General features: G+C 48.7%; 1 protein-coding gene across 2 annotated transcripts in view; it reads right to left on the bottom strand.

The window, feature by feature from the left end:
- The window catches only part of LOC146365069 (nucleolar protein 4-like), a 102,692-nt gene that overhangs the window by 40,883 nt on the left and 44,356 nt on the right, over window positions 1-17,453 (bottom strand). For both annotated transcript variants that reach the window (XM_084917880.1, XM_084917881.1), the window contains one exon: window positions 2,654-2,807. In XM_084917880.1, coding sequence (XP_084774006.1) covers window positions 2,654-2,807 — 154 coding nt within the window. The remainder of the gene's footprint in view (window positions 1-2,653; window positions 2,808-17,453) is intronic.

Raw genomic sequence — 17,453 nt, 5'->3', positions numbered from 1 at the left:
GCTCGCTGGCTGCTTCGTGCAATCGTCTGTCGACGCTTGTTTTTCCTGAACCCGTCGGCCGGCCTCGGCGGCAGGTGTCAAACCGTCAGTCTGGATCAATCGTGAAAGCTCTCCACCTCCGCCGTAAAGCCGAGCGGAGGAGAAAAGAAGTCGAGGTGGCGCTCAGAAGCTTTTAAAGGTGATTTACTGGCTGCTCCTGAACACGGCGGGCGCACCGTCTGCAGTGCAGAAACAAGCTGATGGCTCGCCGCTGAGGAAACGCCCACCTGATATTAACACGGCGAGTTGGATCAAGCGTAAGCTGTTTGGCTGCAGCTCCTCCATCTCCTCGCTGTCAGAGCAAAGAGCCGCTGCTGAGCGCCGACGCCGCTCGCAGTAACGCGAGTTTAAAATAGTGGCGCTTTCACTTTAAAGAGCAGCTCCATGAGAGTGTAGAAGCAGCAGGAGACCGCCGCTGCTCTTAGACACCTTTACAGGGCGCCGGGGGCGGGGCCGTGATAACAATTGATGGTAAACTGACAGGCAGCACACAGACGGGCCCTCGCACTGACGTGAAAGACGATCAGGATTTCTTCATTTTTTAAAGAAGATGGCGATCGGAGGCCCCCCCCCCCCCGAGCGTGTTGGAGATTCCTGGTGTGCGTTAGAGGCCGGGGGGGCTTTCTGCCCGCTTCCCTCTTGGATCGGACTCTAGCAGGAAGCCACTTCACCCTCGCCGCTCCTCTGAGTGCGGTGGCATTTGGACGCCTACGCCGCTGCTCTGGCGTCTATGCGAGGTGCAGGCAGCACACTGACCTTTGAATAACAAGGCCCTGTACACTCCGCCACCCACAGCTCACAGCTCGCCGCCTCCAGCTGCCTCTCTCCCACAATGCAATGCTCTCCAAACAGTCCCACCACCAGCACCACAGACACAGGCGAAACAGGGACTGTAGCGCTGATGATGCTTCCACCTGCGCGCCTCATTGGTTGGTGGATTTTATTTTATTATGACATCACGCATCAAACAATATGCTAACAGCTAACCTGAGCAGAACTCAGCGCCGCGGCGTCTCCAAGAAACAGCGTGAAAAATGATCATCATCGTCCCTGCACGTTACAGCACCTCGTTAACCGTTCTAATAAGGACAGCAGGCACCGACTTCCTGTTCAGGCCTTTGACTTCCTGTCTGATCAAATACACACTGCATGATAAATGAATCATTTACGCGCTCTGCAGCTCGGCCTCCTGCATGGAGCCCACAGGGACAATATACTACTGTTGTATATACCACAGAGCAGAGGTGTCAAACATAAGGCCCGGGGACCATTATCGGCCTGGCAAAGAATCCATTCTGGCCCCACTGGATGTCTTTAAAGTGAAGAAGAGAATAAATTTAGACTGTAAAATAATGACCTCCAATCCACATCACACCCAATAATCGTGGACGGGGTAAATAGATACAGAAATAGACGCACAGTAAAACAGAAATCCACTAAAGATCAAAGTGTGTTAGAGCGCAAACATCTCAGTTTACACAAAGTTTCGTTTAGTGTGATGGTTACTGTTTGGAAAAAGCCACGATTAAGTGTTTAATCACAAACATGTTTCCTCCTCCTGCAGCAAAGAGGCCAGACTGATGAAGATCAGCCAGACTGATGAAGATCAGCCAGACTGATGAAGATCAGCCAGACTGATGAAGATCAGCCACCCTCCTCACATCAGACTCAGTGTTCAGTGCTGTGTATTGATGAGTTGCGCGCACACACACACACAGGCTTGCAGGTAATTGCTGTATTCTTGCAGCATTAGGAGACGAGTGTCTTCAAAGTGAGCGCTCCTCACAGCAGGACGCCTGTCAGCAGGAGGACACATTAAAGGAGTAATGTGAAAGAGGAGGACAGGTGAAGGTGCGACACAGACAAACTCCTCGAGGATGTTTCAGCCACATCACTCCCAGAGTACCTGCGAGACACCAGGCTGCTCCGTCACACTGAGGATGAAGCTTTCACGTTGTTTCTAATGAATAAAGTTCCTGTTTGGTTTAAGGTCTCTGCTCAAGTCTGAGGACGTCAGCGCGTTAGCTTAGCATGGCCGGAACAAGAAGCTGAATGTTTGCCGACTTCCACCTGAAGTTTCTACGCGTCGTCCTCTTCAGCAGCTCTCAAAACTACACAATCGTCTTCAGGAGGTGGAAGAAGGCGTTATTTGGTCTTTCAGGTGGGCGTAGCTCAAAGTGATGTCAGAACAACTGCACAGGTGTGAGAGGATCATGTGACTGCTGCACTGGCTTCAAACACACCAATCATAGCAAGCCTCTAAAACATCCTCAGTTTCCTCGTTAGGACGGCCCACCTGTGGAAAGCTTCCTGTTTCCTATCACTTTACTCAGCAGCAGACGGCGCCGGCGCACCGCCATCACACGAGGTGACAAGCTTCAGCGAGATGTTTCAGCGCAGCACATTATCTGGTGTGACCTCCTGAACCCGCTGCAGGGATTAACAGCAGTGAACACAACAGGAGCTTTTCTCTCTGATCACCATCTGCTCTGTCCACACATGCATGTTTCAGATAATCCGCACGCCTTCAAAGGAAACCTACACATCATCTCCACAAACGCAGCGCCATTTTGGCCGCGCGGCAGCACTCGGGCGGGCGTGACGCCGCTCTTACCGTCGTCCTCTTTGCTGTGGGCGTTCTGCGGACTGTGGCGCATCCTCTCTCCGCGGCTCGATGGGCTCAGGTCAGACGCTGCTCCCAGATCGGCTGCTAGCCACGTGGGCTCGCTCATCTCGGCCTCCTCCTCGCTGCTCACTGAACTGTCATCCTGAGAAACACAGACACAGAGCACGGTCACACATCCAGCCTCAGCCAATCGCGTTCGCAAACCAAGCACGGCTACATGTAGTGATGCGTGCACCGCTGCAAACGAGGCTTTGGTGTAAAGTACTGCTGACATTTACAGAGACGGGAATATTTAAGAACACACAGGAAATCAGCGGCGCCGATGCATCGGTGCATCAGCCTGACGAGAAAAACACACTGAAGCTACGAAAAATAAACATCTGGAATAATAAAATCTGAAGTAATCCAACTGTGGGAACGACCAAAATCGAAAGAAGCAAAAACTAAACTTCTACCTAGGACTCCAAATTCATATCTCGATATTTTTTAGCTGGATGGCGATATAAGATATATATCTCGATATATTTTTAAGCCATAAAGTAAGAACAAACAGAGAGCTCTTAGTCACAGCTGTGTCCCAGATGTCACACAGGCACTTTTATTAACATACAGCGTAGATGCACATGAAAAAATTACTCAAAAATGAATTATGAGCATTTATTAAACAATAATGCTCCATAAATAAAAGAAAACTGTTGTTTTTGTGCATAACAAAGAGCTCACAACTGTGCAGTCAAAATGTAAACTAACAGACGCTGAGCATAATAACAAAGATTTCACAGCTGCTCTGCTCTTAACTTCTACTGCGTGACTGACAGCCTGGAGTTTGAAATCCTCTTTGTAACCGTGTCTCTTACAGGTGCCATTTATGGTCCTTATACACACAGTACGGTAACATTACGTTGAAGCACAGCACGTATCACTCCGCGAGGCTCCTCGGTAGCCGTAATGCTCCAACAAGCCATCAAGCGGTGCAGCTCCGTCGCTTATCAAAGTCGAACTAAAACATTTTTTGACAGATTGCTGAGCGCCGTGTACCACATAAAATCAGTTCACGGTCTGGGTCTGGGCTGCATGGCGTTAGCGCGGTTAGCTCGTTAGCGTGGTTAGCTCGTTAACACGTTGACGCCGTCCCGCCCCACGCACGGGGCGATGCGCAGTAACTCGCTAACGGAGATTTGCCGTGTCCATCTTGTCGCTGCCTGCAGGTGAAGCGATGGGGGAGGAGGGGGAGTTGTGTTCAGTGAAGGAGAGGCGAGGCCGAGTAACGTTGCTAAAGACAAAAGTGGACGAAACAGAGGCAAACTTGTGGCTCCACAATTATAATTATAACGTAACATAGATATAAAGATATAAAGGATATTGTCACATCTTATATCTCGTATAAAAATATATCGATATTTTTTAAAAACTCGATATATCGCCCAGCCCTAATTCTACCCGTCTGTGTTCTGGCTCTCTCCCAAAGCAGCTTTGCATGAGTCACAGTTTGAAATAATCCTTCTTTAACTCACACTGAGCCCCCCTGCAGCTGCTCACTTCATCCTCTGTCTGAAACAAGCTGATTTAGCTCCTCCTCCTCCAAGAAAACTTTCTTCCCATTGGCTGCCCCTCACAAAGCGAGTTTATGCGAGCATCCAGCCCTGAAGCAGGTGATCCATGACGGGAGATCAGGAGGAGTTTAAGTTAAAGTGTTGCTTTAAGAAGAACTGTTCCATAAAGTTTGTCTGCAAACTTAAAGCAGACGATTGGTTCAAGCTTCATGACGAACCGAGCTCTGTGAGTAAATGACACGCGTCACTTTGTGTTTCCCTTTTACTTTAAATTGACACCACATCATCAGAGAAACTGAATCTGAGATCCAGGAACAAGCAGGCAGGTTTCGGTCCATCTCCACATTAACAAATATTCTTGGCGTCTTCTGTAACGGATGAAAGATAGACGAGGATCACACACGTTTCCTCTCAGCCGACGATGCATCGTTAGTGACACAAACCAATCTAAAGATTTATTAGAGAAAAACAAGAAACAGCCCCCAAGCAGGACGTGTGTCACGAGTCACGTCTGTGATCTCCACGAGCACACACACCTCGCCAATGAGCTGCTCCGCCTCCCTGCTGATAGCCCACAGCACTCTGCATGCCTGTTTAAAGTCACCTGGATGAATCAAACTGTGTTTACCTGCCGTTTGAAACCGTTTTTAATCTCTTTATTTGCCTCTTTGTCGATGTCAGCATCCGTGGGATCCACCATGACGCCCGCTCCCGTGGTTTAACCCAAACATCAGAGCAAACAGCGAGCAGGAGGCGAGAGTGAGATGCCAAATCAAACAACACGAGCAGCACCTGCAGGCCTCGCCAGCAGCACAAGCGGCATGCCGACGTTTCTCTGAGCTGTTTTTCCTCCACCTCAAATACTCCTCGGCTCAGGCGGAGAACGCTGGGAAACACAGCAGATCTCATTAAACTATTATTAATATTACAATCCTGCTTATTCTGATTTTTTAAAATGGTCACAGACCGTGTCTTTGGACATTAAGCCTTTAAGACCTACCAAAGAACCAAGTCCGCCAGAGCTTATCTTTGTATTTTTACAGGCTGTAGTGCCGTTTTTCGGAGCATTTCAAGTTGCTATACATCAATACAACCATTATATCCCAAATGTTAATAATATGTCTGCATTAGGTCCATAGTAACTCCGTAAATTGCAAAAAAGCGGAATAAACTTCTAAAAACACCAGCATATCTCTGTAAATGCCCTGTAGGAAAAAACTACATTTCCCGTGAAAATGACGTCACTTCCGGTTTCGGGCAGGTCATGGCGGACGTGCGATAGTTCGCGCTGACGTCTATTCCAATGTAGGAAGTGTTACGAACAGCTGATCAGATCGGCAAACGTGTGTCTGGAATATTATGTTTTTGTTGCTGCAAGTGCTTTTTATGCAATTTTTGCAAAGCTATATGTGGAAGGAAACCCTGACCGAGGACAAGCTGAATGCATAACATGTAAGAACAACTCCTCCGGTTTCATATGCAAAAAAAATTATTGCGCTAGCTTACGCGTTTGCAGAGCTACTGGGATTTAAAAATACTTGGAGCGCGCCCGCTCCGACCTGTCATAAAGGGTTAATTAAAGTGATGTTTAAAATTGGTCTCCACTCGACTTTTCCCACAAAAAAAAAACAGTCACAGATCAAAATAATCCTTCTTTATCTTATCCGTGGCCTTGGCGCAGACCCTCAGCTCCCCCCCCCTTCACCCATGACCACGAGCTGTGGGGCTGAAAGGATGAGATCGCGTATATGAGGAGCACAAACGAGCTTCCTCTGAGAGCGTCCGGGTCAGCCTTCAAGCTCGGCCGCTCAGGAGGAACTCATCCACACTGAAGGGAGGCAGCTGAGATGGTTCCACGCTGATAGCTCCCAGGTGAGGTGTTTCTGGGAGGTTCTTCTTGGGAAGGAGACCAGAAGCAGACCCAGGGGCTGCTTCCAGAAGAGCTGGAGGATGGAGACTCCTGCCCTAACGTGCTGGTGGACAGCAGACAGGTGGAAGCGTGAGCTGCCAGGTTATGAACACCTCGCTGGGTGGTGACGCTGAGGCGTTTCTCTTACAAATGCTTTCACACTCCGAGCCCGACATGAAAGTCAGAATTATTGGGATCCAAACAGCGAGCGTGTGCGCACACAGTGCCACGTTATGTGAGGCGGTTCGAGTCTCGCTATATTTTAATGAGATGATTATTAGCTTTGCCTGTCAGCAGCGAAGCTACTCCTGACTGTGTCCCAGCCATCAAACACACGTGCAAAGCTGGGATCAGCATCTCAGGATCCCGGCGTTTTCCATAATTAGATCTCAGGCACTACGACCGCCTTTTCTTGTTACGGACATATTCAAGGAGACGACAGACAACAAGCCAAGAAGGTTGATGTTCTACAAACTGAGGCGAGGAGCAGAGACCTCAGAAACATCGCAGTGACGTCAAAACTCGGAGCAGGAACACGATGCATAAAATGTTGAGCTAATAACGAGACAGCAGAACACGAATGACGTAAAGCCAACAACACAGATGCAAACGCACAAACACACGGGTTATTCCTGCGTGCTGCTAAAACATAGATGCATTCATATAAATGTCGTTTTTGAATCTGCATTGATTCACGTGACGCGGTTAGCATGGACTGCTCTAAAGTGTTCCCACAGAAGGCAGGTCGGGGTGCAGGCAGAGTTTAAACTGAGATGTTTAGATCTAAGGAATCAATCTCAGCTGCTTCACGCGGAAAATGAAAAAGCTTTCATGCACTCAGGATGAATGAAGCAAAAAGGGCTTCAATAAATATTAGTGGGCTTGTATTTAATATTCACCTGAGTGGAAATGAAACTTTAAGAGGTCACGGTGCTCTCCTCCCTCACAGAGCCACTGTTGATAAGATGATGAGGACCAAGAAGCAGCGGTGAGCGTGTATCTGGGCTTTTGGAGCTAAATCAGAGCGTTAGAGGAAATAAAGCTGAGGCACTTTGTGCTGCGGCTGCATAATGAAATAAAACGGTGAAACACTGCAGGGGAATCCAGGGTTTCCATTTAAAGATGCAGTCTGTGCTCCTGCATGAGTCTGTGTGGCAGCACTGACCCACATCTGTCTGTTAAAGACAGCTCTCGGAGGAGGAGTTTCCTCGGGCTCGTCGTGCTGGATTAGCATCCTCGCTGCAGACGCCACGACTGCACACGCTCACTGGAAGCAGCCCAGCTCCACAGAGAGGACAGTCCCTGCACGCCGCTGACACACATACAAGAAGGTGTGTTAAAGACCAGAGGCTCGCTCTGCTGATGTCACTGAGCTCTCAGGTGACTGACAGTTCAGCTCCTCCCACAGAACCTTTACACACGTCCAGCTTTCCTCAGGATCTGGGCGATGTGCACGGACAGGAAGTTGTGTCTCTGACTCTGTGTGCCATCAAGCAGCAAAAGAATGAAGCCAGTATAAAAGCACCCAAACCTGCAGTTCCTCTGACAGCCAGCAGAGGCAGCACTGAGTCAGTCCCATGTTCAATGTTTACAGTACAAACTGTTTCTATAGATCATTTCCTGCTTTCACCTGTACGAGAGCAGAATGCTAACATAACTCACCTGCTGACAAGATAAGGGGCGTGGCCCCCTGTGGTGACACAGGTAGCTGCTAGGCTACCTGTGGACCGCGTTTGTGCTGTTGAAGCTTTTTGGAGCATTTTAATGACATCATGTGACCAATAATATGGCTGCTGTGAGGTCACTGTACTAACAGAGCACCCAAGAAGGCGGAGCTCCAGTTTGGGGGGACAGTGAGGTTATTTGGAGGTCACTGAGCACTAATGAGCAGGTAGAAGTGTCTCATTCAAATCTGCTCACTGCTGGAAACTAAAAACGCTGAGTGCAGAAAATGTCGTCTTCATAAAGACTGAAGAACGCTGATGAAGTCGAGACGAGGATCACGATGTCCGTGAAAAAGAAACCAAGCAGCAGTCGTTTCTCAGAGCTGGTTGAACATGGAGGACATCATCCTTAATAGATTAAAGATGGAATAATCACAGTGCGGCGTCTCTGAAAGGTTAAAGGTCGCTCCAGATTTCTCTTCCCGTCAGCAAATCCAACAAAATCATGGAAGTAAAAATCCGTGTTCTGTGTGAGGGCTACAACTCCTGCCTTTGGCTGAAGGTCGTGATCCTGCATCTATGACGTCAGCAGCCTAACGCTAACGTGGATTTGTGTAGTTTTTGTTGTTGTGGCTCACACTGGAAATCACTATTAACAGGACAAGTTTGTATCTAACCCGAACTGCTTCTTCTCCTCGTGTGTGTGTTGTTTATTAATGTTCTCAGTAATGAGACGTCCTCATTTCCATACAAATGAACTCGAGCGCTCCTGCCTGATAGATACACTGAAACAGGGTTTGGAGCCATCGCACAAACTCAATAACACACTTTAACCTCTGCGTCCATGCTCAGACCGACATCTGCCTTTCCTTCTGTCTGCTTTTTAACAAATCTGTCATATTTACTATGTTAACATTAAACAGATCAGACGTTTATGGTCCAAGTGCCTCAATGCTAACGTCACCACCCACTGGCTCCCAGCAAAACACCGACTCACACACAGTCCAACACGCCACACAAGCTAAGAGCTAAAGAGGCTTTACACAGGGTTGAGACAGAGAGCACAGTACAGTTAGCCAGCTAGCTGCCAAGTTAGGCAGGTAGCAATTTGTCTACATTAGCATAGAAGCTAGCTAAAATTAGCCACTGGAGACCCGACTCACGGAGGCCACTCCATTCACTGTTATTAGCTAATTTTAGCTAATAGCAGCAAGCACTGTAGCACTGTTTTCTTACACAGATAAAAAGACACTAAAGTCAAATTTGGTCAAAGACTTTTTTCCACCACATCATATCACTTCATTTCATATGCTAGCCTTAGCCTGCTTATTAACGCTACAGCAGGTAAGCTAACACAAGTAGCTAACTTTAGCTGTTTGACCCACGAGAATAACTGCGTCAGTCTCATTAAGACCTCCAAATTACAGAGAATTGATGGTTTTCAGGATCAGATCCGACCCTTAACTGTCTGCTTTAGGGCTAGCTGGTTAATGACCAACATGGATGAGCTACAAACCATCCCACGCAGAATAAAGTAATCTAATGATTCTCCATCACTACGAGAGACGTTGAACAAAAAATGTTCAGAAAAACCAAACTGAGCCCAGACTCAACATGGCGATGATGACGAGGAGGACTGAAGATTATGAGAGGTGTAAAAACAGTATAGTGCACCTCAGATGAATAATTAACAGCCTCCTTCCTCTATTGTCTATTTTTAACAGGAAAGGAGAAGAGTGAGAGAAGCAGCGAAAACCTTAACTTCCACCAAAGAACAACGGAGGCGGCTTAGAGAAACTGAGGAAGAGGAGGAGGAAGCATGATTACTCCACAGCAGGCAAGCACACCTGTGGTTTAAAGTAAGGATGCAAACTGAAAACTGACCAACACGTCCCATCAGAAACACCTCCATGGGTCGTTACAGATGGCAGGAAACGAGAGATTAACTCCGAGTAACGGAAGACGAAGAGGAGGAGAAAGTGGAGAGGAAGGAGAACGAATCGGACAGAGGAGATTAAAATGAGACGTTTCAGAGAGGAGAGCAGCTGAAGCTGTGAAGGATGTGAGGATGAGGAGGGTGAGCGGAGCATGTGAAGGTTTGAAAGAAGAGGGAGCAGGAGGTGGTGAGGAGGAGCAAATGAGGAAGGTGTGGTGTAAATCGTTCAGTCTGAGGCTCCGGGTTTCTCGACCCACAGCCCTTCCTCATCCCTGCAGAGATCAGTTAGTGGAAAATAAATTCATGCATGCTGAAACATTTCCTCCTGTAAACCAAGCCGAGCGTCCAGCTGTCGCCCAGCAACCGCGCTGCTTCTCATCTGTTTCTGTCCGTGTGCTCGTCCCAACAATGCTAACGACATCTTTGTGTCTGCACGAAGGGAACAGTGACGGCAGCGTACGACACGACCTCTGCAGAACGCAGCAGGTCAGCCAGTCAGCCTCGATTTTACACCAAACCAGCATTTAAGACCCATTTGAAACACATTCTTCACTCTTCCCATATCCTGAAGCTGAGAGGCCTTCTTCTTCATCGTTAGCGCTGCCACAGTAACCATCAGGATGTTCTGCTGTTCGTGGAAAAAGCAGGAAACTGCTGAGACTTTGTTGACAGCTGACCTGTTCAGGTCACCTGCTGCACTTTGTGTTCGTGCTGATGGTTTCAGGTTTGACGGTTAGACCAACGTTAGCCTGAGTATGGAGAAGGCCCTGTAACAGCGTCTCTTCCTGTTCTTCTTCTTCTTCTGTGGTATTTGTGACTACTTGAATTGACTTTATTATTGACTTCTCTGTTTGTTCCAGCATTACAGACCAACAAATGATCTCACTATTCCCGTTCCTCCACCTCAGAGGAAGCAAACATTCCTCACACTCCTCGGTAACGGGACAGCAGGTGTCTGAACTACAACTTCCAGAAGAAAAACTACAAAATCTCACTTGACCGCCACGATGTTCCAGCAGGTCACATGATGGAGCCCATGTTATAAACTGGATCTCTGTGTTTCCCTTCAGGGTCCTGAGTCTCTTTCGTCCACTTCCTCCCTGAACTCTGGAAACCATCACTGACAGCAGCCTGCTTCACTGTGGGAGTAAAATTAGAAACCAGAGCTGTACCAGCCACACGTTACTGTGTGTGTGTAGAAGTGTTCAGATGGCTGGTTTTCGTGTGTGTGTTTCCAGAGCAGAGCAGCCGGATCTGCTCCGAAGCCTTTGCTAAGCTAATCGAGTTAGCCACCGGACAAACGGAAGGAAAGGCCTCGTCCTGTCGCAGCTCATCTCCTCTGTTCCCAGCACATCCCTGCTTTCAGGAATCTCTGTCTTCCCAAACATTTGGCCCTTTCAGACAGACACGAAGACGGATGCAGGTTTTATTTAGAAACCTAACGAGAATCAGCGCAGATGTTTGTTACTGCCACACTCTGTGGCTGTGCTCAGGTTTCATGTACCAAATGATCATTAGCCAGTCAGCAACAAACAGCAGAAAGAGAGCGCGAAACGACGACGTATGTTCCATTTATATGACATATAAATAAGTAATTGTAGTTTATGATGATAGTCGGTGGAAAAACTGCAAGGTTTGGGTGTGACGATCTGATTGGACAGTTAAGGTTAAAGACGACGGCTGGTCTGGGGTTAGGGTGCTGCTGCACCAGGAGAGCACCAAGCTGTTCCAAAACACCACTATGTGCATTAAAGGTGTTTAAACAGAAGTGTTGTAGCTCCAGCTCCACCGGATAATGACTGTGCTGTGGCCATGACGACCTCATCAAACGCCTCGCCGCTCACTCACCGAGGACACGTAGAGAAGACTTACTCGTAACCTGACCCTCCACGTTGGACCTGAAGGTCTTTCACCTGGATGTCACCTGCGGCAGGAACCTCCTGACAGGCGGAGCTGCTGAAGCCGGCTGCCAGCATCCATCACCCACTCACACCCAACGGCCGAGCGTACGGGGAACAGCAGGGCGCATCGTAAATCAGCCGCCGTGGGAATGTTTATACTACAGTTCAACAATCTAATAATAAACCTGGTGATTTCATAAAGGCTCGTTTCATTAACTGACATTAACCTGAGACTGTAAACTGGGCTTAGACAAACACCTGATTATCCTAAATTAGAGATTAATGTCGCAGTGTGTACTCTGACAAACCGATAAGGTCTGTGGAGGCCCTGAGGGCACACGTGTGTCTCATCAGTCACACGGTTCCTGAGCAGCAGCCGCCGCCAAACGTGTCCGGCTCACTTCATACAGCACGTCTCACGGTTAAGGAAACAGAAGGAGCTTCCTGCATCACAGACAGTGTTCATCCGACACAGGCTCACTGACAGCAAACCACAAAACAAAGAAACCGGAGCGACCAGAGAGCAGGGTGCACAGTGGGTGTGGCCACCTGAACTACCAATGGGAGTGAAGGTTACCTGACACGTGATACAGGAGTAAACACAGAGGGTTAAACATGTGGTGACGCTGTGCCTATGATTACTCTGCTGTTAATCAGTCACACTTTTCACTGATTGGCTGTGAACAGAAGGTTTGAACAGCAGGTGGGCGTGGCTTCTGTCCCTGACTCGGTAAATCTGCTTTTATTAACCAATCAAAGCACTTTGTTACTACGAGCTACATTCACAGGCACAAGCCGACCCGATCAGGTCTATGTGACATCACAGAGATCCACGAGCTGAAAAAACGGATAATCTGAGTGTTGAGGGACTCACACCAACCATGTTAACACGAACACACTCCACTGGAACAGACACGTGACAAGAACATCTGGATAACAAGTGCACATCTGTTTTTAATGAAAACTGAATCATTCAGATGTTCCGCACACATTTGCGGCGCCGTGCTCCTGTTAAGGATCCACGCCTGCCCCGAGGCCTGACACAGGCGGCTCAAACACACTTAATTAAAAGAAGCATGTCTTCAGATGGAGGACTTGGGCTTATTAATTCAGGTAGTGGGCAGCTTATGTAACACAAAGTCAGGACGATAAGTCGTCCGTCTGGCTGCGCCAACATCGCGAGCGGGCAGCCGTCAAAGTTCCCTGAACCGTCTTTAATGGAGCTTCATTATGAGGAAGACGGAGAACAGGAGCGTTTGTGATGAAGCGGCGGATCGTTTCCTGTCTGACGCTGGAAACACAGACAGGAACTGATGGAGAATCATTGGATTACTGTGAGCCGCTGACCCGGCTCGTGACCCGAGGAGACCAGGGTCACTTTAAGAAACCACGCCTACCTGAGAGTCAATCACCAAACATCCTTCATCCTTTTATTATTCATGTGGATGAAAACGTCTCTCGTGCTGAATTCATTTCAGTCGTTTCGTAACATCAAGGAAAAAAAGTTTGTTCTCCAAATAAAATAATTGTTCGGCATGTAATCAGATTACATAATTAAACAGTATCATCCCTGGATGCTCTCAAGCAATTGCAGTAAGAAACCGTTATCCTTAACCTCGAAGGAGAGGTCAGAGGTCAAATGGCTTCTTGTCAGTTTTCCACCAGTAAATGACGACGTTGACCTCGGTGGATGGAAGTTCGATCGGGATCGGGTCGTGAAGAGCTCCGCCTCACCTCGGCTGCTGAGCTCTGGACCGTGCAAGAAGGCGGAGCTCCGGGTTTGGTGCACAGTGAGATTCTAGGATTTTGATTGGATGTTACTGGGCACGCCCTCGTCCAAACTTCTGGAAGCAAAATGTGTGGATGTGGAGTCTAAACAGTTCTAAAGCTACTGTGATGATTATTAACGATGTTAAATCTGTCAAACACAAAAAGAGCTGCACATTTTATTTTGAAAGGAGTGACGGCTTGTTCCTGTCAGTGCACATCATGTTTGGTACACAAACTGCGCCTCTCTCCTGGCGGAGCGGCCCGACATGAATTTCATTAAGAAAATCAATTAAGGTGGACGTCTCTCGCCTCACACGGAGGGGTGGAGGGGCGGAGGAGGGCGGTGCGCCTCGTTCTTTGTTCTCTTTGTTTTAGAGGCCGCGGTGCTGCAGAGCCGGACCTTCAAGCACCCCCCCATGTATCTCCCCCTATTGCTGCCTCCCTCCCCCCATCCCTTTACCCATCTCCTCCTGCTGCCCCATCCTGCCAGCTCCTCCTCCATCAACTCTCCATTACCACCTCCCCCACCTCCACAGATTTCACGTTTTCATCCTGCCCCCACCTCCTCCCCCTCGCTGTCATGTTTGTGGTTTCCACAGAAACTGATGTCTGTTCTAATGATGCTGATATGATAAAATTCTGATTCCATAAATAGATTTTAAGAAACAAGCCTGAAACTACTGGTCACCATCATCACCATCATCATCATCACAGGGATCTTCACTCTGCAGCTCGTGCTGACATTTTACTTTATGAGCATGTGCAGCAGGACTGAGAAGAGTTGGTGAACCGAGTGGTTACACCACCACCTCAGTTTGGTTTCTAACGTTACTGTTCATTAACAGAAACATCGAAACGTGCTGAACTTTTAAACACGTGCCAGTTTATCTACGAGTGATGGAGCAGCTGTATTTTCCCTGGTTGTCAACGTCTCCTCCAGCGTGAACAGGAAGTGGCTCACTGTGAGCGAGGACAAAGAAAGAGCGTGTCTGTTGTAACACCAGAAGCTTTGATTTTAGTCTTACTTCCTCATCGTTGTGAAGTGTTTCTGCATAAAATATACAAAATATTCCACATCTACTAACCAGATGTTTGCTCAGAAGTTGATCGCTGTGGTACGGAGTCACCAGTTTGTCTAGATTTGGGTTTTAATGATGTGAACATACTGTAATCCATTTCTGACATAAAGGAAAAAAACAGAATCATTTAAAAACAAATGCTTTCATTTAGTAGCTACAACCGCTCCACTCTGGACACGGCAGATTCAACTGTCCTCATCAATCCCAATGGACGGGTGGATGATAGATGGATTTATGGGTGGAGGATTGGTTGATGGACGGATGAGCGGTGGACCACGACGGTCATGACGAAAACACGCAGCTTCAGACGCCATGACCCAGCAGGTGACGTCATGATGGCCGCGTCATGATGGCTGCGTCCTTCAGGAGCGACGTCTCAGCTTTGGCAGAGGTGTGCATGTGCCCAAACTCGGCAGAGAACCGTAACACATTAAACCCGTCGGTTTTAGTCAGAATAGCAGGAGAACATCCCGCCTGCAGCAGCATAAATGAAACCCACTCAGACACAAAGAGCTCGGCTCCGTTTGTGTGCTGAAAGCTGCTTTCAGTGAGTCATCGTCTCGATTGAGCGGTCGCGGTGAAAATCAGTACGCTGTGAAGAGGCCGCGGTGCCGAAGGCGCACGGCAGCGTCACCGTAATCACCGCAGACATCTCACCGCCTCCTGCGACCGAGCAAAGGAAGCAACGCCTAACCGCCGAAGAGGGGCATACAGGAAGTGACGGGAGCCACGTTTAAACGTCGGCGGGACGGACACGTGGCGGAAAAACCGACCGATGCTCAACATCCAGTCCAGCAGCATCCCAAGATCGATGACGGCCGGAGGGAAGAGGATCACCTCTGAACAGAGGGAGAGGGGAAGATATTGATAAGAAGCAACACACACGCGCGCGCACACACACGCACGCACGCACACACACACGCACGCACACACACACACGCACGCGCGCACACACACACGCACACAAGCAGGGTGCAGGCCGGCTGCTCCACTGCAGAATATAGATCGCTCAGAAAACCAGCCTTGAGGAGGAGGTGTGTGTGTGTGTGTGCGTGCGTGCGTGCGTGCGTGTGTGCGCGCGTGCGTGCGTGCGTGCGTGCGTGCGCGCGTGTGTTCATGAACATGTACACACTGTAATGAAGCAGAGGTAGCACAGAGGCAGTGCATGGCTGTCTGCTTCCTGTCTGTCTGTCAGCTTATAAAACCCTCACACAGTGTGCAGCAGAGATGCAGCGCAGGGATAATCGATGAGCAGCTGCTGACCTTCGCTGAGTTCAGGAGGATGACCCTGGTGATGGTTTCAGTCTGCCGTTATTCTACTAAGCCGAAGGTAAAAAACTAGCCATGGAAACTCGCTCCAGCTTCTCAGATAAAAACATAAAGTAGACGTTAAATAAGGAGTCATATTGTGTAGTTACATAAAATCAAAGGTGCTGAAGGACTGGAGCTGCTGACAGTGGAGCTCGTCACAGCCACAGAAACAGACACAAGGAGACGACCTGAAGCAGAATCACATGAAAGCATCAGCCACACCTCTCCGGTGCAAAAGCTCCTCTGTCGAACCTCACAATGAAGAAAAGAAGGCCGCCATGTTGTTGTCACGACAACAACACCTATGAAGCCTCAAAGTGAAAGCCCACAAGCAGCTGCAAAAAGAAGGTCATCAGTTCCCTGGAACAACACTCTCCGCCCTACATACCACCGCCTGTACCCAGGGGGCGCTATACCCTCTATATACTCCACAAAGAAGGAGCCCCACTCAGACCCACTGTTAGCAGTACAAAGTCAGCCACCTACAACATTTCAAAACACCACCACCATCCTAGCTCTGCAAACTCCCCCTGGATCCAGATGAAACCGCGGTGCTGTGGTCTGACGCTTGCATGCTGAGGCAGTGGAGACGGTCAGAGAGCGACTACAACAAGACCCCTGCTTAGAAAACAGAAGCTTCACCCCGATCACACCCGCACACTGTTACACCACCTTACCTCCACATATTTAAATACAACCAGGGCCGTCACAAACAGACACAAACATGTGGTCACCCAGACTGGGCTTTCATCAAAGAGAAGAAGGTCCGACACCAACGAGGAAGAATCACATCATCATCCTTCATGCAGCAGGTTTATCAGAGACGCTCAGTCTCCAAGCAGAACATCCCAGTACTTCAGACCCAGCAACACACTCAGACACAAACTGGTTCATCACAAACACAAACTCAACCACGTAGCTGTGCAGAGCTCAGACCTGGAGACAGCAAACAGCCACAACATAGAAGAGCCACCTCCACGGGACCAGGCTCAGCTGTACGTCTGCATCTAAAGGTCAAAGGTCACTCGCCGGCAGATTTCGTGCCTTTAACCAGCTTTGCTGTCAGGCCGTTAGCGACTTCTGTTCTTCCACGTTAACAATCAGCCTCACCCGACCTTTTCCCAAAGCACGCAGAGCGTGTGTCAAACCACCTCCTCCGCCCTTAAAACCATCCTGCATTAACTCTGTCTCCCACGGAGACGAGAACCGACGACCTCGCAGAGATGACTCCTCCCACTAAACATGTTGTTTGACGACCATTTGAACAGGTTCTGGGTTTTTGCCCCAGTAGAAGCAGATCGACCTCAGACACACAGTGACTGTGGTCAGGACAGGAAGGAGAGAGTGTGTGTGTGTGTGTGTGTGTGTGTGTGTGTGTGTGTGTGTGCGTCTGTGTGCGTCTGTGTGTGTCTGTGTGTGTGTGGGCATTGTAATGTATGCAGACACATATATAGGTGGACAGTGTGTTGCATGTGTGTGGGAGACAGCTATGACACATCTGCTGTTAGAGACAAATCTCCTCGGTCTGCCTGCGTATCGGCGAGTCGGCCGGAGCAACGGCGCTCTGTGTTAAAGGGGCGGAGCAACAGGTGGAGACAGGTGGAGCACGATTTCTTAAAGAATGAAACAGGATGAAGGTTTTCTGCTTGGAAATGTTAGTTTACT

This window comes from Perissodus microlepis, chromosome 20, assembly GCF_051167445.1.
Source record: "Perissodus microlepis isolate ML-2025 ecotype Zambia chromosome 20, ASM5116744v1, whole genome shotgun sequence".
NCBI classification, from domain to species: Eukaryota; Metazoa; Chordata; class Actinopteri; order Cichliformes; family Cichlidae; genus Perissodus; species Perissodus microlepis.
Note: the sequence above shows the minus strand (reverse complement) of the source record. Positions and strands in the feature narration are given on the sequence as shown.